The following is a 27991-nucleotide window of genomic DNA, read 5'->3' as shown; positions in this document are numbered from 1 at the left end:
AATGAAAAAGGCCAACACTATGCTTGGGATTATTAGGAAGGGAACTGAAAACAAATCAGCCAGTATCATCATGCCCTTGTATAAATTGATGGTGCAACCTCTACTGTGTACAGTTCTGGTCACCACACCTCAAAAAGGATATTATAGCATTGGAAAAAGTGCAAAAAAGGGCAACTAGAATGATAAAAGGATTGGAACACTTTCCCTATGAAGAAAGGTTAAAACACGTGGGGCTCTTTAGCTTGGAGAAATGACAGCTGAGGGGTGACATGATCGAGGTTTACAAGATTATGCATGGGATAGAGCAGGTAGAGAAAGAAGTCCTTTTTTCCCTTTCTCACAATAGAAGAACTCGTGGGCACTCCATGAAATTGCTGAATAGTCGGGTTAGAACAGATAAAAGGAAATACTTCTTCACCCAAAGAGTGATTAACACATGAAATTCACTGCCACAGGAGGTGATGGCAGCTACAAGCATGGACGGCTTCAAGAGAGAATTAAATAAACAAATGATGTAGAGGTCCATCAGTGGCTATTAGCCACAAGGTATAGATAGGAACACTCAAGTCTGGGGCAAGTGATGCACTGTATTCATGGTGCTTGGGGGGTGGGGGGCAACAGTGTCCCGGCTTCTAGTGTCCCGGCCCCACTTCTGGACCTCCTGATGGCACCTGGTATTTTTGGCCACTGTGTGACAAGAGTGTTGGACTGGATGGGCCATTGGCCTGATCCAACATTGGCTTCTTTTATGTTCTTATGATTGTAGTCTTATTTTCCTGCATTGTCTCCTATGTTCGTAACTAACCTTCTACATTCTTTATTTATTTAAGACCTTTTTATGCTGCCTTTCCATCTGATCAGAGTCCACAAGGAAGTGAACATAAAAAACATTAAAATGATTTTTATACTTTGTAAACTGCCTTGGGGGAAGTGGAATGGTATAATATTGCCCGATCCTGTCAGATCTCAAAAGCTAAGCTTCTGAGATGGGAGACCACCAAGGAAGACTACAGAAGAAGGCAATAGCAAACCACCTCTGCTCAATCACTTACTCTGAAAACCCTATAGGGAAGCCATGAGTTGGCCAAGACTTGATAGCATTTCACACGCAGAAACACACACACACAATCTGTCTTGAGTCTCAGCAAGAAGCGGACTACAAATGAGGGGCAGAAAGAACACATATTGTTGGAAATGCTGGAACTGTAAGGCAAAAGAGGTACGAAGTTAAAAGAGACCTGTGTTTCTAGGACCCAATGTGCTGTTTTCTTTTGGATAAACCTCCCATCAGATCAAGGGCTGTTGTATGAATATGAATGCCTTCGGCTGGCAATTACTCATGTGGTTCTTGGAGTGGCAAGGGAGGTAAATATGAATTAGAGGTTTGTTAAAATAAGAATGAGCCATCATCTAATAAGCTCTTTGAAATCCCAGGAGTGAGTCTACCGCTAAGGCCTCATGGATTTTCAAGAGGTGTCAGGCAGAGCATTGCAGCATTTGTTATTATTAATAATATTATTATGCACCATCAGTGCAAATGGCACTTCACAGGACTTTGTAAGCAACAAACAAAAACAAACTACAGAGGCCTGCTCCAAAGAAATTTCAATTAAAAGTTCAGAGAGTGCAGGAAAAAGGAGGGAAAGAAATGGCATGGTAGGGGATGACTGAGAGAAAATACAGTTACCGTATTTACTGGCATATAAGATGACCCCCCATTTCTGAGAAGATTTCCCTGGGTTAAAAAGTCATCTTATACACCGGAAAATACGGTACATATCCATAAGCTTGATTTCGGCTGGGGTTACAGTTTAACAGGTTAGTCCATGGGTCTCCAACCTTTTTTGAGCATGCAAGCACCACTGGAATTCTGACACAACTTTTTGGATGCAGCAGGCCCATAGCTACAGTGGGGCATCTCGGGCCCGGGCCCCCTGACTTACCTCCAAGCCACCCCCAACTTCCCATTCAGCCCAGGCGCTCCTTCGGGGTGGTGGTGCAGGAGTGCATGTGGGGTGCCCCTGATTTATTTAAAGGCCCCCCAAATTAAAAAAATCCTGGCTACAGGCCTGGGATGCAGCCACAAAACCGCTGCCATACCTTACCTTCAGCCACAGCGTGTCGTGGTAGCAGCTGCTGCCAAAGCAACATTTAAAAAAATCTGCACAGCCTATCAAATCTCTGATGGCCAATCTGACGCTGGGAAGGACCTCACCTGGCCCCTGCTACTTTCTAAAAGTACTCCCTAAAAGCACTTTCCTGGGCACCAGGAAAGGTGTCAGTGGGAACCACGGCACCCACAGGCACCATGTTGGGGACCCCCCTGGGTTAGGCCAAAGGTTTCATGGGAGAGAAGAGTTTTAAAGAGGAATCTGAAGGCAGAGAGAAAAGGGGCACGGCCATTATCCTGTTAATTTAGGTGGGCAGCCTTGTTCCACCAGGCCTTCGACTACGAGCCACCACTAATAACATCAATAACATCAACAATACTAACGGAACTGAATGTTATTGTTCAGTCGCACAGTCGAGTCCAACTCTTCGCGACCCTGTGGACCACATCACGCCAGGCCCTCCTGTCTTCTGTCGTGCTCCGGAGATTGCTTAATTTTATGTTCATTGCCTCGATAACACTGTCTAACCATTTCATCCTTTGCCGTCCCTTCTTCTTTGACCTTCAGTCTTTCCCAGCATCAGGGTCTTCTCCAGTGAGTGCTCCCTTCTCATTTGGTGGCCAAAGTATTTGAGCTTCAGCTTCAGTATCTGGCCTTCCAGGGAACAGTCAGGGTTGATTTCTTTAACTGAACTGAATAGTACTAACTAACTATGCCGGACAGCGACGGGGGCCACGGCCACCGGGTTGTTATTGTCGCCAGCACTTTATTTTTATTTTATTCTATTTTATTGTGAGCTATGACTTGGTATATTGGTGTTTTAATATTTTTAATCCTTATTGTAAGCCGCCCTGAGCCTGCCTGTGGCGGGGAGGGCAGGATAAAAATTGAATAAATAAATAAATATTGTTAGTCTGTATCAGAAGAAAAGAGCAAGAGTCCAGTACCACCTTAAAAACTAACAAAATTTGTGGCAAGGCGTGAGCTCTCGCGAGACATCTGAAGAAGCAAGCAGTGACTCATGAAAGCTCATCCTCTGCCACAAATTTTGTTAGTCTTTAAGGTGCTGCTGGACTCTCACCCTCTTAATCTGCTATCATTCTTGCTCTTGGACAGTGACATTCACAGTGGGCCTGTGCCGGTTATTTGATAAGGAAAGTCTTCTGGAAACTAACTTGTACTCTGGACAAAATCTCAAATTACTTTTAGCATTCATTAAAAAAAAAGGGGGTACCAATTTGAGAAAGAAAGGTGTACAGTGGGCAAAGCAACTCCTACCAGCACATTCTGAACAAGTTTCCGGACCATACCTCCCACTGCTACTTTATTTACTGCAGCTGGCCAAAGTTTTATGGCCTGTTTCATGTATTAAAATTCAAATGTGGAAAACATTACCAGTGTCCTCCTTGATTTTTTTTTCTGAAAAAAAAAAAAATCCCCCTTCAACTTCCTTTTCAGTGTGGAATGTATCAAATGGTCAAAGGCGAACTTCAAGACTGACTCTACTCAAAAACTATTTCCTTTGTTCTTGTGTTTTTACTTCAAAATTCAGACCAGTTTTGCAAAAATAAAATAAAATAAGAGGACCTGATGGGTCTCTCGGAGTTTCAGACGGTGAGTTACACTGCTCATGAATGACCACGTGCAGGGAGAAAACAGTGACATTCGGGCAATCTTCACTAGTCTTTTTTGGGTGGAGAAGATCCCCTCCCCTCTTTTGGCCACATTTCCCAAAACTGCCTGTCATTGGGGGTTGGTCCTTAAATGTACTTTGTGCCTCAGGTTCATTTATTATTTTACGGATTTCATATAAACAAATAGGGACTCGAGATCGATGGCAAAAGCAACAAAGTTTCATGCTTTATAGACTGCATAATCAACATTTGGTAATCAAAGCAAACACGCTTGTAGAAAGCAGAGGGGAAAAGCTTTTTTTGTGTGTGTGTTTTTGTTTTAGAAAGCCAAATTCAGGGGTCAGATATTTCCATCAAGTCCTGTGTGCACACTGATACTTCTAGAACCCGCCCCCCCCCCCAAGTCATTCCCTCAGCTACATCTGGCATATAAGAGGGAAGTTCATATTTATGGAACAACTCTCTCTGAAGTAATGCCCTGGGTCCATGTTGCATCAGTTTAACATATGCAAAGCACAGAAAGCTACCAAAGAGAGGGGGAGGAAAAACCTCCTCTCCTTTGATTGAGAGCAGATATACAGGAATAGTTGCAAGTCACAGATCTGGCTTTTAATAGAGCCAGATTTCTTCATTAAAAGCAGTATTGTTTAAACATGACATGGTATATGTTTGTGCATGGAATCACTTTGTGCAGACCCAGATATTCAGATTTCTATGTATCCCAGAGGTACATCTTACATCACCTGAGGGCAAGCTAGATTTCCTTTTGCAACTGTTGTTTAGAAACTGCGCAGCGCCTGGCTTGTGCTCATTTTATTGGAGAAACGGAGAAGTCGGGTTCTGCAAAAGCATCTTCCTACCTTCAGAGTCCAGTGACAGACTATTTTTCAAGCTAACATTTTGAGGGTCTTTTAAATCTATAAATGCCAGTGACTCACTTCTAGCCTTTAATAATACACTGCTCAAAACAAAATTACTTTTAACTTTCATTTGAAGAGGTGATTCTCTGGGGGGGTGGGGGGGAAGGTCCTTTCTTTTAAATAGCCCTTCTCGCAATAACAAGCAAAACGCAGTGGAAATAACTGCCATAAATTCACTGCCTTTCATCTTGATACGAATTAGGAGGCATGCAGCAACACTTATTGGCGTCCATTAAACCTGGGCAAAGAGTATTTTGGCTAGGACAGCTGGCCTCATTTCACTGTATTTTTACAGGGAGACACATTTCATTCAGAAATAAGCAGTGCTAGATGTAGTCCGTGGCTGGGCTGCTCACCCATGATAATTCCTTACAGAAACAGTTAGCCCTAATATTTTCCAGCTTCATCCCCTAACTATGCTAAACGCAGAGATGCTACTCGGCAATCCTACGCTGCACCCCCCCCCCCCTTGGTTTGTGGTATGTATCCTCTGGACATGGATTTCTGGCCAGAGCCGATAGATCAAATTGGTCCCTACTGCAGGATCTTCTGGGCTGGCTTCCCATTCTGGCAACGCTCATTTTGAACTCTCTCAGCACATATGTCAAATGGAATGGAACACATGCAAATTCTCTGGGACTAAATATGGGGCTAAAAGCAGAGAAGAATGTCAACCGCCCCAAAGGACCTTTTACGCCATCCCAGAGATGTGGATTTTTACAGGGCTGGATGCACGTATGCTGTTATTGACTATGGGAGAACAAAACGAGAGGCTAATCCTGACACATTCAGAGCATGTGGAACCTAATTCTCTGGAACTATCAGAAAGATAGTGTCAACCATATTACCAACATCAGGTTAAATTAAAAAAATAGCCCAAACAGGAATATCAACAGTAGAGGCGTTTATTTACAGAGTGTATTTTCCTGTCTCCTATCTATCTGATTATGGCCTGGAACCTGTGGGAAATCTCTTCTGCTGGAAGGGAGATCCTCCAGTGGAGTGAGACTTCCTTGTCTCAACCTCCCGCTGCTGCTCAAAGTGCGTCCATGACAGAGGAATACCCCGGTAACCACATGGAGGTGGGTTTTAATGTTTGTGGGGTGGTAGTGGTGAAATTTTGATTAGCAGAAATTTTCTGCAGGTTCCAACTCAAGACCAATACTAAAGTTCAAGTCAAGATTAGATTGACTGATGCAGAATATATCAAAATTGTTCTGCTCACAAAAACTTATAATCTGACTAACATCCTACAGGAGGTACTATGGACTGCTCTGGAGTTGTTGTCTCTGTTTTAGATGCCATCTTATTCTGACTGTTTTAAATCTGGCTTTGATTATATGTTTATTTTTATTTTATTTTTTATATGTTGTGAGCCGCCCTGAACCCACTTGTGGGATAGGGTGGGACATAAGCTTTAATTAATTAATTAATTAAAAATAATTTATCCCATGTTAAGTGCTCCTAAGTAGTGCAACGGGGAATGCTCTAAAATTTCCTGTTGATATAGTATTCTGAGTCTTAATGAACGATCTTATTATTAGCTACATTATTATTACATTACATCTGTATCTTATTAGTATCTGACATCTGTATCATCAAAGTAAAAAAAAGTTTTTTCTTTACAACTACTACAAATTATGGGCACTTCAGTTTTGAGGATTTTGCACAACTGCATGAATTATGATAAATGAAAGTATTCTTGTGGGGTGAACAAAAGTGAAATTTCCCATTGTTTCCTTTTCTTTTTGAAGTCTCTACTACCAAACAAAATCTGATTGACCCTTGGATTTAGACACACAGACACACATCAATTACTTCTTTGATTTCCTATTTAATGATAGTTTTCCTTCTGTAATTTGTACTGCACCAAAATTTGCAGTGGCAAATCTTCATAGAAAATTTAACTTATATAAAATTATTAGTTGCAAGGGGATCCATTCTATCTAGATAAGCATATATGGATGATTTTGATAGATGAAGATTGCAAGGTTTGTTTATGTCAGGAACTATAGTAGTGTTAGTTCATACTTCAGATAAAATTTGAAATTGTTACTTATATTTGAGATTGGCCATCTTTGTGAACTAATTATTGTGCAATGTAATAGTCAACCAGGTGAAAAACAAAATGGAACTTGAGAATATCAGAAAGAATAATACTGTATTTGTAGAACATCCATTTTGTATCAGGTAGGACTATGAAATGTATCATCTTATTATATTTGGCATTTATTGATTATGATCACTTATCACTATCACTTTATACGCTGAAGTGTTCTGCCTTCCTTATAAACCCTTAAAAGGGCTCCCATACACAACCCCTGATGGTCTCAAATAAAATTTGAGTACAAACACGATACAGAAAATAGTAATTTTAATGAAAGCAACATGACTGAAAGTAGCTCTGATGTAGAAATACTTCAGTGAGAAAGGATATCAGGGAAAGGGTTGGAGAAACCAGGCTGAAAGTCTTATCCCAAGTAGTTACACCCTTCTAAGCCTATTGACTTCAGTGGATTTAGAAGGGTGTTACTCTTTTCTGAGGGGCACTCTTAAAAATGCAATCTTACATAAACTTACTCTAGCCTAAGCCCACTGATTTCAGAGGGCTTGGATCAGAGTAATTCAGGACTGCACTGTTTGTTCCTAGCAAGCTGCCTCTACAGCTGTTAACTATTGGGGAAAGCAGTGATGTGTGAACCTTGAAATCCAACCTCTTGTAGATCAGGGTATTCTCCCTGTTGTTCCCTGTGCATGGCCCATCCATCTGGATTGGCACCGGAAAGCATCAGGTTTTATGCTCCAAAGAGGATGCTTCTTTGACAAATATATTCCAGCAATTCCTTTGTCATCTTCTGCTTATTCTGCATGTTGAAAGCTACTGAAAACGTTGTGATTAGAGTCTGAAATATCAGCTGGAAGCCCCAAGTTCAAATCACTGTTCAGCTCTGAATCCAGGGGGAGAGGCCCTACAAAGGTCTTTCAGCCTGATATCACCAATCTGCAGTATAGGGATACTAACGCTGGCCTACCCTACAAAGTTTTTCTGTGGATTATGGTGATAAAAAAAGAAGCGCTTTGACTACTTATCGACAAATTGTTGCTCTACTTTTGAAAACATTCTAAAAGAGTAAAAAAGTCGCAGTGCTCCTTAATGGGGGGGGGATGCTTTCTGAAGAGCTTCCCTTCAGAAGGGTCGGAGGCCCTGATTATCAAAGCAGCTTGCAATCACAAAACAAAAATTTTAGTCACTGAAACTGTTAGGACCAACATGGAAGTAGTTTCGTACATTAACTAGTTATTCTGTTTTAAGACTACTCGTTTCAAGATCATCTGTTCTGTTTTGAGCCATAAAAAAAAAGAATATAAACAATATTCTATACACAAACATAGAAACTTTAATGCTACATGAAGAGTCGGAATGCAACAGTGTTCTAATGTTCATCCCAAATTGGATTGGAGTATCCAGCCATTGGTGGAAATACAGGGGAGGGAAACATGGGAAGAATCCTGAAATGATGTCACACCTCTCCAAGAATCAGCAAAAACGCTATGTTAAAAGCAGGGAGTTTCTTGAATTCCTAGAGGAGGCTGACATCCTTTTCAGGTCTTCCTGGAAGTGACATCACATCATCACCATTGGCAGTTTTCTTTTCCCGTTATTCGCCTTCCCTTCCTCTCCCCACAACAGACACCCTGTGAGGTAGGTGGGGCTGCAAAAGATCAGAGAACTGTGACTGACCCAAAGTCACCCAGCTGGCTTCTTGTGGAGGAGTGGGGAATCAAACCCGGTTCTCCAGATTAGAGTCCGCTGCTCTTAACCACAATACCAAACTGGCATAGCTCAAAATCTAATCTCTTAAGTGCTTTTCAAGAATTAATATTTCTTAACTCTAGCCATTTACCAGCCAAAAGGCTCATGGTATCAACAGGCTTTTAGTGAAGGCTGATTTGTGAATACAGCTGCCTTTTGCCCACTATGCATAAAGAACACAAACAGAAACCACTCCCAGAATGTAGGTTCTACAGTCACAAATATACACAACACAAAAACAATATACGGCAACATAAAACTCAGAGAGCTAATTACATTTTTTCTGTAGAAGGGAGTATGCTATAAAAGCAACTTACTTTATGAACAGTATAAGCCTACTTTGGCCGTAAATAAATAAATAAATAAATAAATAAATAGTTTGATTAAATATGACCAAACTAAAAAGCTGGGGGGAAATAAACAGTTCACAAATTTTAATTAGTTTATTCTTGTTACCTTTTTATTTTTAAAAAGAGAAGTGTTTAATCTTTATAGCTTACCATTAGCGAATGCCTATTGGCTGAAAGAAGGCCTGTCCCATATCCTGATCCAAGACCTCCCATTGCTCCATTATGAGAGGGTCCTATTAAACCATGCATGTCGCTATGACTACCGGGCATGGCAGTTGAAGGCCCCACTGCATGGTTCCGGAGAACATGAATAGCGTCATCCAGTCTTTCCAAGCGGTCTTCGATCCGGCTTTGCTGTTTGTTTATGAAAAACAAATCAAGAGAAGCATCAGCAAATGTGCAAGTCATGAACGTCTGAGACAAAATTCACAGAGATTAAGTATTGTACTTTTTTGTGTGTGTGCCTTTAACTGCTAACTTGAAGTGGAGGAGGGAAGGTTGGTGGTGGTATTGCGGAGCACAGGTGAGGTATGTCCTAATTTGTATTTACATTTTGAACACAGCTCAACTTATTTTGTTTTCACCTCGCAGAAAACAATGACACTATTCCCTCTAGGGAACCCAAGGAAGTTTGGTTCATAAAAAGACAGCTTCATTTTCATGGGCAAAACAGGTCCATTGACTCCTCATGAATATAGCCACTGCAGTATACAGCCCTCTGATTTTTCAAGCATTTTGTATAAGTTAGAAATACCTAATTGCCATGAAGATTTTGAAAGATAGTTAGATACATGTTGTTGTAATCCAGAACTCTTTTACACATGAGTAGACCCTATTACAGTCAAGGGAAAGCAACAGCATGTTGTGCACGGAGGCCTTTAGCAAGCTTGGTTCAGGCCTGTTATTTCCACTCAATCAAAGGAAAAGAATGAGAAAAGCGTATCTTAGACCACTATTCCATTCCAGTTACTGCCTCGTTCCCTGCAGAACATGTACCCAAACAGCTTTCAAAGGATTAAACTCAAGTAAAACAGGTTCACTTCTCATAAACAAACCTTAAGTGTCACACAGCTAGCATTACATAGAAAACACACACCCCTTGCGATAAATTGTGTAATTCGGCCTTGTCCACAGAACAAACAAATTCTCAAACAATCTTCTTGTTACTGCTGTATTTTCCCACTGTTTGAAGTGAAAAAGGGCAGGGGTATTGGTTGTGAAGAAATGGCATGTCTGCTTCACTGACCTACCTCACATCAAAAAGAAATAGAAATGGGTATGGCGACGAAAATAAACTATGCCAAAAGCGCTTACTTGGCCTAACTGGTGCCACCTATCTGTTCTACTATTATTCTCCAAGGACGCTTCCAAAGTCAATCAGGTTATCTTTACTGCAGTTAGAGGGAACTGGTTGGGTATTCATTAGGGCTGCCAGAACCCCAGGCCGGGCAGGGGTTCACCAGCTTTTTTGGGCTTCAACCCGCCGCTAGCGAGCTGGCCGGTGGGGAAGTCCCACTCCCAAGCCCGAACACCCACAGGCACCCCTCTCTTTCCCTTCTCTTGAGAGATTTAAAGGGCCCTCCAGCTGACAGCTGGAGGACCCTTTAAATTCCGCAGAGGGGAGAGGGGTGGATGTGGGTGCGCAGGGCCCCACGTGCTGGATGCACTTAAAGGGTCCCTTTAAGTGCTTGCAGCTGGCGGGGACTGGCCCGGCCCCATGAACCCGATCTCCAAGTGACATTGCCACTTGGAGACCGGGCACATGGGGCCCTGCCAGCTGCTAGCACTTAAATGGACCCTTTAAGTACTTGCAGCAGGTGGGGACTGGCCTGGCAATGCCACTTGGAGATCAGGCGCACGGGGCCCCACTGGCTGGAAGCACTTAAAGTGTCCCTTTAAGTGCTTCCAGCCAGTGGGGACTGGCCTGGCCCTGCGCGGCCGGTCTCCAAGCAGCAATCTGCTTGGAGACCAGGCACGTGGGGCCCCGCTGGCTGGAAGCACCTAAAGGGTCCTTTAAGGGTTCCCAGCCGGCGGGGACTGCCCCCCATGTGCCTGAACTCCAAGCAGCATTGCCCCGTTCCCAAGAACAATTGTCAGCGGCCACCTCTCTCCCTCCCCTCTTGCAAGCTTTAAAGGGCCCTCTACCTTATCAGAGGGCCCTTTAAATCTTGCAGGGGGTTAGGGAGAGGGGTGGCCGACGGCGGTTGTTCTTGGGGGTGGAGCTTGGAGCAGGGACATCCCCAACGTGACATCATTGCACTGGGGATGCCCTGCCTCCTCCACGAATGCCCCCCAAAGTCCCCTACCGGGGACAAAATTTGACCTGGCAACCCTAGTATTCATATAGTCACTTCAAATAGTTTGCTGCTGGAGGACAGAGAATCTGGTGCAAACAATCTTACACGTGTCCAGGAGCTTCAAAACATCCAGCATTTCTGACTTCTTCATCCTTTTGAACTCCCCTAAATTTCAAAAGTCTTTTACCATACAGAATAGTTTGTAGGACTATCTGTTCAAGAAAACAAGTTCAAAGAACCCTTAGGTACTAGTTCAATGGTTCTTTCTTTGGTTCTGACCCACTTAAAACTTCTACGTGATCAGACAAGGTCTGATTTTGGATGTCATAAGAACATAAGAAGAGCCCTGCTGGATCAGACCAGTGGTCCATCTAGGCCAGCGGCCTGTCTCACACCGTGGCCAACCAATTCCTCTGGAGGGCCAACAACAGGGCATTGAGGCCGAGGCGTTCCCCTGAGGTTGCCTCCTGGCTCTGGGATTCAGAGGTTCCCCTCAGTCACCATAGCTAGTAGAGATCGATGGACTTATCTTCCATGAATCTATCTAATCCCCTTTATCTGTATCTGGTTCTTCCATGACATCTGTGATGAAGAGATCATGTCCAGAATCCTGTCACTAATATAAAAAAAGCTAAAAGACATTTCTGAGATCTAATATTCATATTCCTTCTCCCTTATTAGGACTTGCCTGGCAATCACCTTGTGGTGAGATTAGTCACCTCAACATGCCCTGAAAGCCACATTCTTTACATGTGGCAACTTTTTTAGACTTGCTCGGCAGGTGCAGATGAAGGAGTTCAATAAAAATTGGAGCTACCCATGAAGTAGTCGCCATGTTTCTCTCCCCCAAACTCCACTGTATCATTGGCCATTAGAAAAAACCCTCCAAAAAACCCAAAAAACAAAGTGATAGAAGGTGGTCATGAGAATTCATCTTGAGCTAGATGAAGCATGTAACCACTAATTCTATGCAGCAGCATAATAATTATCGGACACTGCCTCACGATAGTGGCATCACATCTGTCACTGGCCTGGTGCTGTAGACCATAATTATTCCTGAGACAAGCAAAAATAGCAGTGAAGCTGACTGCAAGTTTTGCATGATTCAGCACTATGTGGTCATTCTTAAGAGTACTCAGAAATCATGTGCTTTCTTCTGTTAAGATGCATTTGTTCTTGTTTGTGAGATGATTTTATACCTTCCAGAAACTCACATGAGGGTTTCCTGGCAGTTTACCAGGATAGCTTCTCATTTCATGCTTTTAAATAAATATACCACCATTTCTTTAAACTTAAATTTCTTTTAATTTACTGATTGCACTGTCTTAAACCAGCACAATCCTAACACACAATGCATTCTGTTCTATATAGCATTAATCTGTTCTCCAGATACGATGTTTTGTATCTAATTCTCCATTTCTGACAGTACATTTAAATGCATTAATGCAGGGGCGTCAAACGTGCGGCCTGGGGGCCGGATCAGTCCCCCATCAGGCCCGTAGTGGAACTGGCCATCTCCTGCTTCCAGGTCTGCTGCTGCTGCATCATAGCTTGCTTCGCCATACTCTCTTAATCACTCAGCCATTTCATGTTTTAACCTGGGTCCTACACTCAGAACTCTGAGCATGAGATTTCTGTGGTGAATGTCAGTAAATCAAAAGTAGGTTTGCAGCTTAAAGAGCTAATGTTTTAAGCACGTTTTTGTTTTAAGTTAAAAAAAATCTTTGTGTTTGTGTCCTTTATAAAGTTTATATCTCCGCTACCTGGCATTACATTTTATGACACACATGGCCCAGCCCAACAAGGTCTCATTTATGTCAGATCCGGCCCTCATAACAAATGAGTTTGACACCCCTGCATCAATGGTTACTATTAGTCATATACTATTGTAAACTATTGTACAGGAAAATTCTAGCTAAAAAAAATCTCATGGGTGGGTCTCCGTACTACCAACATTGAAAATTAAATAGTGTTTTTTTGGGAAAAAAAATAATCTGAGGATGTTGTAACCTCTAAAAAAGAAGACCTGCATGACAAAGGAAAAAGTAGATAGCAAGTAAATACTGACATTGAGGAGGTCACCGGTCAAAAACATACCAAAGAGTGTAAGGGACCTTCATAATTGGGAGATGATGATGCTTGCCCTCCATTTCTAGACCAAACAGCTGTGCCTGCTAACAGTAAAATGGGAGTTACCATTGGAACTATGCAAACAAAATGCCTTTTCAAACATCTTGGATAGCATTGTAGACATGTTAATGCCATTTCCCAGATAGACGCAGAGCGGATTCACAGAGAACTTCTTAAGCATACATTTATTTTACACACACAAACACACATTGATATTGGCACCATTGACACCAAGCACATGAGTCTCCAAGACTGGTTTATAACACAGAAGGCTCTGCTGCTCTAGCAGTTGTACCAAATAAAAGCTAAATGAGAAAGGGCAGCTAGCTCTGAATCTGGTAGCGCCTTTGAGACCAAAAGATTTTTGGGGTATGAGCTTTTGAGATTGGTCTCTATGACGCTACTGGACTCTAATCCATTTGCTCTACTGCAGACCAACAGGGCTACCCTCTGAAACTATCTTCAGCAGAAAGAGATGTATCACTAATGGAAATAACAACTTTTTAAGGAAAGCACCAAGGAAACTGCTAAATACATGATAATTCTAGCCATAACAGGACATAATCAGCGCTCACTGATCATACCACTGATGGTTCAGTTGTAATGGTAAACACTGTTTTCCTATGACATAGAGCCTTAAAGGCATTTCAACCTTGCTGTCATAATTCTTGCTTCCCTCTCCCCTTTCCTTTTCTTTTGCATGGCAAAGTTAATGTAGTTACTTTCACTTTGGCAGAAAACTATGGTTTGTGCTTTCCCTGAAGCCTGCAATTTATGACTGGATACAAAAGCAAACTGTGGTTTACTGCAAAAGTGGAAGTAACACATTGACCGATTCCCCACAAGCAGCTGTGCCCCCATTGCTCTTCTGTTTCCCCCAGTCGTATTGGTCAATTTCACACTATTTGCTGCATGGGCGCATTTTGATCCGCATCTCCCCCCAATTTCTCCTGCATCTTTGTCATGCCTGTCCCCGACCCTGCGCCTGGGAGATCTGAAACTGAGGACTCCGTGCCTTTAACACCATTGGAGGCATGGGAGTCCTTGCCAACACAAGGTGCCGAAGAGAATGAGCACCAGCCTCCAGAACAGCCTGCACCTGAAACCGATCAGGTGATGCCTGGCCCCAGCAGCACGCCACCCGATTCTCCGCCACCTGTCGACCGGCTGAGGGATCGGAGACGCCAGGAATTGGCAACCAGATGCAAAGAGGCATGCTTGCGCTGGAGATCAATAAGCCCGGAGTTCTAGCAGGATCAAGGACTTCGCGAGCCAGTGCTAATGAGGCACTAATGAATTAACAACCCAGCGAGCTATTTGAATAGGTCACTGACTGTTGGCTAATTGTACTGGCAAACTCATCCTTCAGACCAGAAGCTCTGCACCTCTGATTCTGTTCCTGTTATCCGGCTACTGACTGACTTCCTGGTTCCTGACTCCAGTCCGCGTTTTGACAACCCCCTGGCTCTTGATCCTCGGCTCTGCATCCCGACTTCGATGCTTGCTTATCTGGACTCTGACGCTCGGTAACGCTCTGACTACGGCTTGGCTTTGTGTATTGGGACTTTTGCTCGGGTTATTTTGCCCTCTCTCTGGCTTGACTCTCGGACTGGACTGTGAACTCCCCCTCTCTGCCTTGCCCCGCTGGCCCTGTCGTGACAATCTTCTTGATCCTGTTTTTTGAGGATCAAGAAGATGCGGCGGAAATGGGGGGGGGGACTCGGGTCAAAATGTGGCCACACAGTGAATAGTGTGAAATTGACCAATACAACCGGGGGAAACGGAAGAGCAATGGCAGCACAGCTGCTTGTATGGAATCGGTCATTGTCTTGCCAGTGTAAGAGGGTGAGGGGAGTGGATCATGTGAGTGATCATTCTCATAAACAGCAAACCATAGTTTGGTGTTACAACTGAACTGTGCCACTAAATCACTGAACGTACAAGTCAGATTAATTTTAATCAAGTATTAACTAGTTTAAGAGAACTCAAGATACCTTGCTTTAAAAAAATCTTACTCATTTTAACGGACCAACTGAAGGAAAGTTTCCTGGTGAAGTGTGCCAATTCATGTTTTCAGAGTCTGAGGTCATTGTCTCTCAAAATAAAGTACTACATACAGAAAAGCTAAGATTAAAAGGGATTTCTTTTTATCTGTGTGAAACCAAGCTTTAAAGAAACCCTCCTTGTTAAAAGGGTGAAGCACAAAAAGAGTTAATGGTATAATGTATCAGTTTTCTAATAAAGTCACAATGAACACACAGGGATCAAATGTTGTTTTGGAAACTCTCCCTTTTGGGGATTGTGCCTACGAGTCTTAATAATCTGGAGATCTTGGATGTCACCACTGCCTTGTAGGCCTTCTACAATATAGCTGTCAAGAAGAACGTTCAGACTACAGGTAAAAGCAAAATGCCATGTTAGATTAAATTTGGTGACCACGGCCCAATTAATCTCTTTCAGCCTTAGTTACCTCATCAGGTTGAGATGAGGACAAGATGAGGGACAGGAGAAGCACATATGCTGCCCCAAATTCCTAGGAGGAGGAGCAAAATAAAACAGATAAACAGAACTGCCGAGAGTACTGGTGGCAATTTTGCATTGGGAAGGTGGTGTAGAGAAAGTTATGGCTCACCGCTAATCCCAATAACTCTTACTCAGGCCCGTAGCCATGTTTGTTTGTTTGGGGAGTATTTACATTTTTAAAAAGGCAGTTAAATTACAGTTAATTAAATTAATCTGAATGTCTGTCTTTAAAGGGGGATGCTCCAAACCTGTTTCTAGCCCTCTCTTTCAAGGCTATTGGTGGGGCAGGGCTTTTAATTATGGGGGCGGGACCCCGAAATGCCCCACTGTAGCTATGAGCTTGCTCTTACTAGGTCCTGTCTACAGAACATATTCAATCGTTAACAGTCTGGGAAAAGAATGAGCACTTCCAGTATCATCTGTGCATGGTTTGCCATAGCTATATCTTCCTTGCAAAAGAATGGGTTTTTGAAAGAAAAAGAAAAGGTGAACCTAGTGAGAATATTATTACTTGGCTGGTTTGTGCTTCTTAGAAAAGGTCTCTTTCTCTCTCCTGTACACCTCCACTATCACCTGTGTCACCATGTAACAAATGTCAATGTATGGAATGGTCCAAATTCTTTAATGGAATAGTCCAAATTCTTAGGTAATAGTTGGTTTCTTCATCATCAGCGCTTCCTCAAGCCAGGCTATGCTTTGTCTGGCTGATAAACCATTTAAGAACAGACTAACTAGAAGAAAAATGGGTGATAAGCAAATTGATAAGACTGTAGAAGAATTCACATCTGACTCCGTAAGCTTGGTATGGTTTTGTACTTTCTAGCCCAACCTCTTTCTCTCTCTTTCTCTCTCTTAGAATGCTTATGCTAGATGTTACTAGCAATCTCCATGTGAGAACGTTTGCCCTGTTAAAATCATTAGGATCAATTCACATGAGCACGTTAAGGCTCTCCTGCAATTTTCCTGCAATAACTGAAGCAAACGGTACAATTGCTAGCCTAATGAAGATAGCTAGAAAAAAACTAGGATTCACAAAACAAGGCAAAATGGCTTCAAATGCATTTCCATTGATCTAAATGAGCACAAAATCCAGCCTTTATTAATATGATGACAGTCTGATGCTGTGTCTGATGGGCTGCCCTGTACAGTAGGAGTATATTTAAGCCTCTCCCACTTTTTGTAATGTTGAAATGTTCAGTAAAATAGAATTTTAACCACAATACCTGAGAGAGAAGGGGGAGAACCAACGGGAGTTGAAGGATTTGATGAAAAGCTGTTGTTGGTGTGGTCTGGAGAGTAGATCTTTAAAAGATGATAAAGAATTAATCTAAAGCCATTCATGTATGGATGTAGACAGAGCTATGGCACATCTGTTCATTAGGGAAGACTAAGAACTCTGTTTCCTCGTAAATATTACCTCAGTACACAAGCTATAAATGGCCAAAACAGCATGACAAACTCATTCTGAAGCAACAGATAGCTGTCATGATGGGACTTGGCTAATGGGCATACTCCCCCTCCCTTATTTTTATTAGAGTCTTAATCATTCTTACAAATTGCGTTGTGGCCGGAATGAATTTCACATGACGCTTTACATGTAAATATTTTTTTTTTTTGGGGGGGAGGCGCGATTTCAAAGAATGAGTCTGTTTCCAGTTTGATTCCTTGGACAATTCAAACAGAGTTAAGAACTTTAGAAAAGGGGGCATGAAAGCTCAGTGTTTACTAACAAGCTTTAGATACTATGCCAGTTGCGATGAGGTCTGGTACCATGTGGTTTCTAAGCACAAGTTCTGCCTGCATAGGTTTGAGTACACACTACTCAGTATCCCGGTCAGGTGAAACTGCTGTTATCAGTTAGCACATGTTTAACATCAGACCAACACGGCTACCCACCTGAATCACAGATCAATGACTCTTATCACATCAAACAATTATCAAGTAATGGGAAACATGCTGGGAACTCATATAAGCTACTGCTGGCGCTGAATGTAAGAGCCGTTCCTTTGAATCCCACACAGGCAATTAAATTAATTTACTGCCTGATCATCTCCCCTGTTAATCAATGCCTCGGGGCCACTTAAAATAGGTTTTGTACTGTATACACTGTATGGGAATTGAGCTATTTTTTTGTCTTTCTATCGCATTTATTAGTCGGACACAGATAATGCCAATTCTCATGAGAACTCAGTGGAACCCACTCTGCCCAGAAAATAAATTCACAGTGGTTCTTCTTTAAAAAGTCAGCATGCATCCAAATTTGCCTCAGTGTTTCAAACAAAGTATTGGGCTTGGGACAAAAAACTGATAACAGTGGCATGGCAAACTGGCATAAACACTGACTTTTAAATACTAACCACTGCAAAGACGTACACAAAGGGAATCTTTAAATGTTACCCCAGCTGAGTGGCACCTTCTTGTTCACGAGCAGCTCTGATATAGATGGGATAGTGGTTAAATGACCCCCAAACCATGTGGGTGAAAACTACTTATTCCAATCCCAAGAACAGAATCAGCAACCTGAGACTGCATGGGATGCCAGCTCCATAGGAAAAGACTCTCATGATGAGACTCCAACCACATAGTTCAGTCTATTAACAATTATCCCAGTCACGGAGAAGACACTTGCTGAAAAGCAGCTCACACAGAACTAGGGTAATGTCTAAAGAACCCTTGAGGATAAGAAGGAAAACACACAACTGAAAGTCAAACCCTGTCTTGACGAATCCTTTTCTCTGGGTTTCTGTGATTTTAAGACCATGGTCTTGGGTTTGAAGACAGGATTTGTTTTGGAAAGTTCTGGACACAGCCCATCCAGTCTCTGTGACAGACACAAGCGTTACAGCTCCCAACTTGAAGGGTAGGCCTGCTCTGAAAACCGTCACGACTTCTTCCAAGGAACCTTGGGACCACAGTTCTGAGGAAGAAGACAGGGTTTCCTAAGAGAACGCTCACCACACTCTCAAATGCCCAATGTTTCTTGGATGAAGAAACCGCACAGAGACTGGTTTTAGATTGGGTTTATTCTTGTACTGCAGACGTGCCCTCATATTCCAGAGATGCAAACCTTTAAGAATCTAACCTGTGTTCCAAATGGAAGCAGTATCCAGAAACTCCCCAGAACTAATTCTGTGAAGGAGTAATCCATTTCAAAAGGAGTCAAGAGAATGGAAAACCGAGAGGCATGGCTCCAAACCAACAATTCACCCCAAATTATCAACATTTTCCAGAGAGCTTCTTTTAACCGTATGGCAACGCTTCTGTTATTCCACGACTCCCAGTTAGAATAAATCTACTTAAATATTTGGTAACGGATTCTGACTCAGGTTCACGCGACAAAAGGGGATCTCAAAGCAAAGATTTCCTTACAGATGCAAGTGCTTTCCCCAGTGCATCGCCTGTCTGTGAACTTCCTGCAGCTCCGCTTCCTCTGTTTGCTGAAAAACAAAACATCGGATATAAAGACAGGCAGGGAAATAATTCCATTTTCTATTCCTGGTCCAGGTATCCATAATTCAATTGCATTTTAATGCTAATTGCATCACATGAATCTTTAATTAGCATTAATTTTGTTCGCCAAGGAAGGACTCAAATGTATTCCAAAGACCAAAGTTATATATGTGTGAGTGTGGATGGATATAGAAAGACACAGATCAGGTTGCTTTCCCTAAAGGAATACTTGGACATTCGACCAGAACAAGGCCTTTTTAATATAGACCAAGGCTATATGTTGTTGGCTTCAGAAACAGGGTTTCAACTTTTTTTTTAGCTAGCCAGTATTGTCATGAAGGGACGGAATAGGGAAGAGAGAATAAGAATTTGCCACATTTATTTTGCTTCCTGACTGTTTCTACCATGGATACAGATCAAGATGGGTAGCTGTGTTAAGTCTGTCTGTAGCAGTAGAAAACAGCAAGAGTCCAGTAGCCCCTTAAAGACTAACAAACTTTATGGCACGGTACGAGCTTACGTGAGTCACTGCTCACTTCTTCAGATACGGCTGGAATGGGAGTCTATCTGTCCTATATACTGGAAAGTGGAGTGATTTCAGATGCCAAATGACATTAGCAGGCAAATGACAGTAGCAGGTGTGATTGGATTAGGTGTGATATGCAGAGAGGTAGTAGGCATGGAGAAATCAGCATTCGTTATGAGACAGGAAACCTAGGTTTTGATTCAGTCCAGGTGAATGCATTGTCTTGAGCTTCATTATCAGTTGCAATTCAGCAGTTTCTCTTTCTAATCTCCCTTTGAAATTCTTTTGTAAGATAACTGCTACTTTTAGGTCAGCAACTGAATGTCCTGAAAGGTTAAAATGTCCTCCCCCCTAGTTTTTGAATGTTGTGGTTTCTGATGTCAGTCTTATGTCCATTAATTCTTTTTCGAAGGGACTGGCCTGTTTGTCCAATGTAGAAGATGGAAGGGACAACTGCAGCTATGCTCCGAGTATGGAGAAGAAAAGAAACATGAAATTTCAGACTGAACTGGAGTTTGTCAGGAAATTTGGTAACATCCTTACATTTCACTGATGGGAAAGTAAAGTTCTAAGTGACTCTAGGGAGTCCGTGCATGACCTTCATTTTTAATGCAGCTTCCCACAGTTGCACAAGATTGTTGGAGCCAAAGAAACATACAAAAATTGTTGCCATGTACTTTGCTGACATCTCAATACAGATGGGTAATGACTCTTGCTAGATTAAGTACTGAAATCCTATGGGATCCTGCACAGGCAGACTCCCCAGTGGCAGGCACAGAACTTTGCTGTTCATGACAACTTGCCTACATTCTACAAGTGACGGAATGAACTAAGAAACCACCAGGTTTACATGGAAAGTAGTCAGGGGGAGAGTGGCTTGATCAACTATCTAATAAACCTATCTCATTAAACCCAAGAACCAGGATTAAATAAATTCAATCACACTATGTACAATGTACAATGACAATAAAGTATACTACTACTACTACTACTACTACTACTACTACTAAAGCCCCTGTCCAACTTACACTTCAGATAGGTAGCCTGTTCCTCTATCTGAGAACTTACATTGCATGGACAACTTGTTTGGCTCCAAAAGACTCATAATAGCCATCTCCATATTCTGTCTACAGATAACTGGACAAAGTTGGTTCAAATATCCTTTGATATTTATATTTGGAACTAAATCAACCTTAATTGTGACTTAAACTGTAACCTAACTGTTACAGATCCAGGATGGTATAATGGTTAGTCTGGAATCTGGGAGATTCCGGTATAAACCCCCATTTTGATATGGAAGCTTTCTGGGTAACAGAGTCTAACCTACCTCGTAGGAATATTGTGATGGTAAAATGGAGAAGAGGAGAAAGGCAGGGTATAAATGGGCAGAAAGGCAGGGTATAAATGAATAAATAAACTTCAATTAAAAAAAAAACCCCAAACTTAAAGCTTGACCAGCCTCTTGACATTTTTAAAATTAATGTCAGTTGATGGAAACCATAGCAAATTGTCCTTTTCAAAAGACGAAAACTCTTCTTATCACTTTGTATCTAGAATAGTGTCATCAAGCTCATCTCTGTAACCATGAGGGCTTGACATTCTTTTTTTTAACCCCCCCCCCGAAGATCTCATATCCAGTAAGAACACAGAGATTGCCCAGAAGTACTGAAATGTTACTCAAAAGACATCTCTGTCCCATCCTCATCTATATCTCAATGGGAGGGCTTAGGACCATTTTTTATGTAATCTTAAATTAATGCAGTTTTTCTAAACAACTAGAGAGCATGCTTTTAAGAAATGCAGGGATAAGATATAATATTTAAAGGCAGTTGGCAGACAGCGGAGAGATTCTGGAGTATCAAACAGAGTGGATGCTATGAATACCTTGCTGAATTACTAATTTTTCATTTACTATTGCACTGAGTCTGTTTTGTGGAAGAAGCCTATGAAATGAAGATAGTAATTGATTCTGGCAAATTAAGAGTCAGGGCTGGAGATCAGGAAAGAGAGGTCAAGGAGGCAGATGGAATGATATTTTTCTTTCAACTATTTTTCTAGGTTGCTGAACTAAACTAACAATGTAGGATGAAGTTTCCACTCTGCTATTTGATCACACTGAATCTCTGAAGGTTCCATGCAAACATAAATATACATGTGCAATGTTTCTTTTGGATCAGGCCAAAGGTCCATCCGGTCCAACACTTTGTCACACAGTGGCCAAAAATACCAGGTGCCATCAGGAGGTCCAGCAGTGGGGCCAGGACACAAAAAACCCTCCCACTGTTGCCCCCCCCCCAAGCACCAAGAACACAGAGCATCACTTGCCCCAGACTGAGAGTTCCTATCTATACCTTGTGACTAATAGCCTATGAGGAACTTCTGCTCCATATGTTTATCTAATTTCCCCTTGAAGCCATCCATGCTTGTAGCCGCCACCACCTCCTGTGGCAGTGAATTCCATGTGTTAATCACTCTTTGGGTGAAGAAGTACTTCCTTTTATCTGTTCTAACCCGACTGTTCAGCAATTTCATGGAGGGCCCACAAGTTCTTGTATTATGAGAAAGGGAGAAAAGGACTTCTTTCTCTACCTGCTCTATCCCATGCACAATCTTGTAAACCTCGATCATGTCACCCCTCAGCCGTCGTTTCTCCAAGCGAAAGAGCCCCAAGTGTTTTAACCTTTCTTCATAGGGAACGTGTTCCAACCCTTTTATCATTCTAGTTGCCCTTTTCTGCACTTTTTCCAATGCTATAATATCCTTTTTGAGGTGTGGTGACCAGAACTGTACACAGTATTCCAAATGAGGTCACAACATCAATTTATACAGGGGCATTATGATACTGTCTGATTTGTTTTCAATTCCCTTCCTAATAATCCCCAGCATAGTGTTGGCCTTTTTTCTTGCAGTCACACACTGTCTTGACATTTTCAGTGAGTTATCTACTATAACTCCAAGATCTCTCTCTTGGTCAGTCTCTACCAGTTCTCATCTTCCACAGTAAAGACAGAGGCAAAAAATGCATTCAGCTTCTCAGCCATTTCCCTATCATCCTTTAGTACTCCTTTAACCCCTTGGTCATCCAAGGGCCCCACTGCCTCACTGGTTTCCTGCTTCTAATGTACTGAAGAAAGTTTTATTGTTGGTTCTTATTTTTTTGCTATATGCTCCTCATATTCCCATTTTGCCTGCCTGATCACAGACTTGCATTTTAATTGCCAGCCACAGCCTGTGTTCCCTTTTATCAAACTCACTGAGTTTTCCATCACTTAAAGGAATCCTTCTTACTTTTTACAACTTCCATTACTTTGGCCCCCGTCACACGAGGCCAGAAAACACGGGGGGGGGGGGAGCATGGCTGTTTGCCCCAGAGCAAAGTAAAGCGCAGCAGCCCGATCACACGTCCCGTCGAGTTCCTGTGGTTAGGCCGTTAGGTGCCGATCACACGGCTATCCTGGAGCGCGGCAAAGAAGTGGCGCGATGCGATCACACTGGCAATCGCTAGGCGCCGCTTCCGTGGCAAACAGGAATTTTTGTTCCCTCACCGACATTTGCGCATGCACCATTGGGCGTTTGTGCACATCCTGTGGAGACTAAAAAAAAAATCCGGTTTGCGATGGGACATGGACGGGCACCGGATGCCACGGGATTCAAGCGGAAACGCGATCAGACGCCCGCCCCTGCCCCGTGGTTTCTGGAAACTAGTGCACTTCCTGCAGTAGTTTTTTACTCCGAATCTTCGGCGGGAAGCCACGGGTGCACTACACTTCCCAGATGTTGCGGTGTGATCGCGCACTGAAAATCCAGCTGTCATTCGTGTCTTTAGTGCGGCAACTTCTCCGTGTGAACGAGGCCTTTGTTTGTTAACCATGCAGGTCTTTTTCTGTACCTATTTACACCTTTCCTAACCTGTGGTATATATTTTTTCTGAGCTTGTAGGATTGTAGTTTTAAATAGTCTCCAAATTTCCCCAATGGTTTTGACCCTTTCTACTTTTCCTTTCAGTTTCCTCCTCACATGTCCCCTCATTTCAGAGAAGTTACCCCTTTTAAAGTTAAAAGCAGTTGTGGCCCCGGTCACACGGAGCATTAGGCACACTAGAGAGACGGAAGATAGGCGGATTTTCCGGGCACGATCTCACCGCCACATCTGGGAAGCGTAGAGCTCCCGTGATGCACCCGAGGCTTCCTACCGAAGATGCAGGGTAAAAAACTAGTACCTCGGAGGTACTAGTTTCCGGAAACCGCGGGGCAAGGGTGGGCGTCTGATCGCATTTCCGGTGGTAGTTCCGGCGCCTGCCCATGTCCCCTCGCAAAAAGGTCCCCCCCCCAAGTCTCCACAGATGCGCACAAGCACCCAATGGAGCATGCATACATTTCAGTTTTTTTTTTTAAAAAAAAACACAACCTTGTTTGCCGCCCTGCTTCTTTGCCGCGTCCTGTGATCGGCACCTCCCCCGTAACCACGGGAGCTCGACGGGACGTCAACCCTACGCCTGATCGCGCAGTCGTGCGTTAGTTTGCTCCGAGGCAAACAGCCACGTCTCCCCCCCGCATTTTCCTGCCTTTGTGGCCGAGGCCTGTGTTGGTCTTTCTGGGCAACTCCCTATTTATAAAATGATGAACTCAGTAATAACATTATGGTCACCGTTCCCAAGCGGTGTAATCACTTTTACATCTCTCACCAGGTCTTGGGTGTTACTTAGGACCAAATCCAGAATCGCCTCTCCCCTGGTAGGTTCTGTGCCCATCCGCTCCATAGCACAGTCATTGAGTGTGTCTAGAAACTCAATCTCTTTTTCCCGACTTGAACACATATTGACCCAATCAATGTGTGAGTAGTTAAAATAACCCATTATGGCACAGTTATTTTGTCTGGCCGCTATCTTTAATTCATTCATCATTTTATAATCCTCCCCTATCTTTTGGTCTGGTGGGCAATAACAAACACCCAGTGTTAAGCTTCCTTTTGGGCCCACTATTTCAACCCATGGCATTTCCAGAAGTGAATCCAATTCTCTTACCCTCTCAATCTTACTGGACTGTATACCCTCTCTGACACAGAGTCACCAATGTTCCCTCTAAGCTTTGGAGTCTTGTGAGCAAAAATTATACTTTGTGAGCGAACACAAGAACACAAGAACAGCCCTGCTGGGTCAGACCAGTGGTCTAACGTCCTGTCTCATGCAGTGGCCAACCAGTTCCTTCGCAGGTCCAACAACAGGGTATAGGGGTTGAGGCCTCCCCCCCTAGTTGCCTCCTGGTACTGATATTCAGAGGTTTCCTTTGTCTAAACATGGAGGTTCCATGTAGTCAACATGGCTATTAAACACTGACAGACCTATCCTCCATTTCACCATTAAAATAAGATGTTAAAAGGAGAAGGGGGGTGGGGGAGAACATCGGCCAAAATCAAAAGGGTTAGTGAACAAAAACATTTTAACCTGGCACTTAAGGTTCAAGCAGCTGGGCACCAGGTAGGAATCACAGTGGGAAAGATATTCCCCAACTGAGGGGCCACAACAAAAAAGGCCCTTTCTCTTTCTTTGTTCTTTATGAAACACCTTAAATTTATCTCCTAAACTAATACAATAACTTTCAAGTGATTTCTAGTCTCTTTCAACAAAGGCTTGGTTGGTTTAGACTAGTGACATCAGAAACATTTGTTGGACTTTATTTACTCGAGAGTGTAACAGTTTTACCGCCTCTTGCCAGGAGTAACTTGAATCCAGCTTCCTGTGAATCTGCTAGGCATCTAACACACAGTACAGGCTTGGAGGACTTGATACCATGTCCTGTGGCATTCTCCCTTCCTAAAGCTTTTTAAAAACTTTCTGTCTGTTTGGTTTTTTTGGTAACATCTAGCCCAGGGGTGTCGAATTAATTTGTTATGAGGGCTGGATCTGCCACAAATGAGACCTTGTTGGGCCGGGCCATGTGTGTCATAAAATGTAATGCCAGGTAGCGGAGATATAAACTTTATAAAAGACACAATCACAAAGGGTTGTTTTACTTAAAATAAAAACATGCTTAAAATATTAGCACTGTTGCAATATTTCGTTTATTTAACAGTGTCTGATAACTGACACCTCTTGCTCTGAATTATTGCATCAAAATGTCTGTGCCGTTGCAATCTTGAGTATGCTGTTCAGGTGTGTATCTGCAAACCTACGATGACACGGCAGCAGCAGAACTGGAAGAAGAAGCAGAAGACAGCCAGTATCACTGTGGGACTGATAGAAGCCCTCCGGGGGTCTAATCTGGTCCCCGGGCCACATGTTTGACACCCCAGATCTAGCCTGAAGACGTCTGGTGAACTCAAAAGCTGGATTTTTCTTTATTGGACCAATACAGCTGTAAACAACATCTTTCTACTTATATGATACTTGTCTCTGTTAGCCCATCTTCCATACAACAGAAGTCCGATGAGGGGCAAAGTTCAGGCAGGTTCATAAGGGCATAAGTGGTCATTTATATGCCCTGGATAGCCCCATGGAAAGTGTACTGCAGTAGTCTAACCTGTATGTGATCAGAGCATGGATACTGATGGCCAATACTTTGCTTTTCTAGGAAAAGGTGCAGCTAGGACACCAGCCAGAGCTGGGCAAAGGCACCATGTGCCACAGAGCAATCCTGCCCCTCCGACTATAAGCATGGATTTAATACTAATCACAAATCACAAATTTACACTTTCAGGGGGAGTACGACTCTCTTTAGAAGAAGCTGAATCTTCCGTCCCTGGTCAGCAGTATTACCAACCAATGGCACCTCAGTTTTGTCTGGATTGAGCTTCTGTTCCTTAGTCCTCTATCCACCACCACCTGCAGATGCCATTTCAGCTAAAAATGAGAAACAGAAAGTCTGGTACACCTGAGGGACACACATGTCCACTAAATGTGTAGGAAGCCTCCATTCCAGTGCCATTCCAGTGCCATTCCAAAACCAGCACCACTGATCACAGGGGGCATGCGTACTCACAACCACTTCCTCAGTTCAGTTGTCCCCACAGACAACCAAGTGGGTTTTTTTGGGGGGGGGGAGTCCAGTGTGCTCATCCCCTCTCCCCCTCCCATGTGAGACTGTCATGTGTATCAGGGTAGAGCTGAGTGTCAACAGCATGCTGATGATAAATCCCCAAACAACCCATTGTGGTCGAGGGCAGGCGGATCAACAGAGTCACGCTGCTTGATTGTCCTTGAAGGTTATCCATTGCTCAAGACATTTTCAGTTCCAAAACCAGGTCTGAAGACAGACTGAAAGGGATTCGGAAATACCTGTTTCATCCAAGAAAGGACAGAGATGTCAAAACTGAATGGCATTGTACTGGGTGTAGTGCAGCTCAATACCACTCATTTCTGGCATCATGAGCAGGGGGTTTCAGATCTGAAGATACTACTTCCATGCAAGTTTGAGTACATAAATCACTCTTTTTTAAAAATTATAATAATTAAAGACTGGGGATATTACAGCGTTATACAACAACCAGTCCAGACGCTAACGTCAATACGCTAAACTTCACAGGCAGACAAAAAACTGACAGATTAAACAATACCGCTTGAATCCTGCTGCAGACTCTAGTTGTATCAGATCTAAGGGTAACATACAGTAAAGAAGCTCAGAAATATCCCATGATCTAGAATCTACACGTATCTTCCCAGACAGGTCTCTATGTTGTAAGATATTAAGACGCAGACAGAAAACTTGGGCCAGTTTGATATTTGATATTTCCAGTCTTCCCAAGATAAGATACACTGACACAGCAGGATAAAAATTCATGTCCCTTCTGTGCCATATGACAGTTTATCATCTCTGCACTGGAAGCTTAACATGCTTGTAAAAAAAACATTAAGTGCAGTATTATGTGACTGTTCTAATAATAAAATCACAGTAAAACCAAGGCCTCAAGGGAAAGCACACATCATGTTTCCACTAAAAAAGCCACATTCTGCCATGCATCATGTCATTCAAACATGTCATTTAAAGTGAGAGTAGAAAGCAGGATTAATACATGAATGAGGCAGATATTCTGGAGTAATCTTTAGCATATGCTGCATTAAATCTATCCTGTGAGTGGCTGCTTAAATTCCACATCGATCTGAACCTCTGAAAACACATGAGTAATATACTTTGCTCAGACTTAAAGCATCACTTTGAGTTAATATCCTCCTGTGGTCTGCTTGGAAAATTTCTCTTGCTTGGAACTCTTGTATTCGGTTCACTTTGGGACATAGACATAG

The 27991-nt window shown here is 42.7% G+C and overlaps 1 protein-coding gene across 9 annotated transcripts in view; it reads right to left on the bottom strand.

The window, feature by feature from the left end:
* TCF4 (transcription factor 4) overlaps positions 1-27991 on the bottom strand; it is a 480671-nt gene that overhangs the window by 37219 nt on the left and 415461 nt on the right. For 6 of the 9 annotated variants that reach the window (XM_015411865.1, XM_015411869.1, XM_015411871.1 and 3 more), the window contains 4 exons: positions 19149-19216; positions 17003-17081; positions 13224-13300; positions 8980-9183 (listed from right to left, as the gene is read on the bottom strand). In XM_015411865.1, the coding sequence (XP_015267351.1) occupies positions 8980-9183; positions 13224-13300; positions 17003-17081; positions 19149-19216 (428 nt within the window). The remainder of the gene's footprint in view (positions 1-8979; positions 9184-13223; positions 13301-17002; positions 17082-19148; positions 19217-27991) is intronic. The other 3 variants (XM_015411868.1, XM_015411870.1, XM_015411874.1) reach the window with 1 other exon arrangement.

The sequence above is a fragment of the Gekko japonicus genome, unplaced genomic scaffold (genome assembly GCF_001447785.1).
Source record: "Gekko japonicus isolate JY-2015 unplaced genomic scaffold, Gekko_japonicus_V1.1 scaffold377, whole genome shotgun sequence".
In the NCBI taxonomy this organism is placed as follows: domain Eukaryota; kingdom Metazoa; phylum Chordata; class Lepidosauria; order Squamata; family Gekkonidae; genus Gekko; species Gekko japonicus.
Note: the sequence above shows the minus strand (reverse complement) of the source record. Positions and strands in the feature narration are given on the sequence as shown.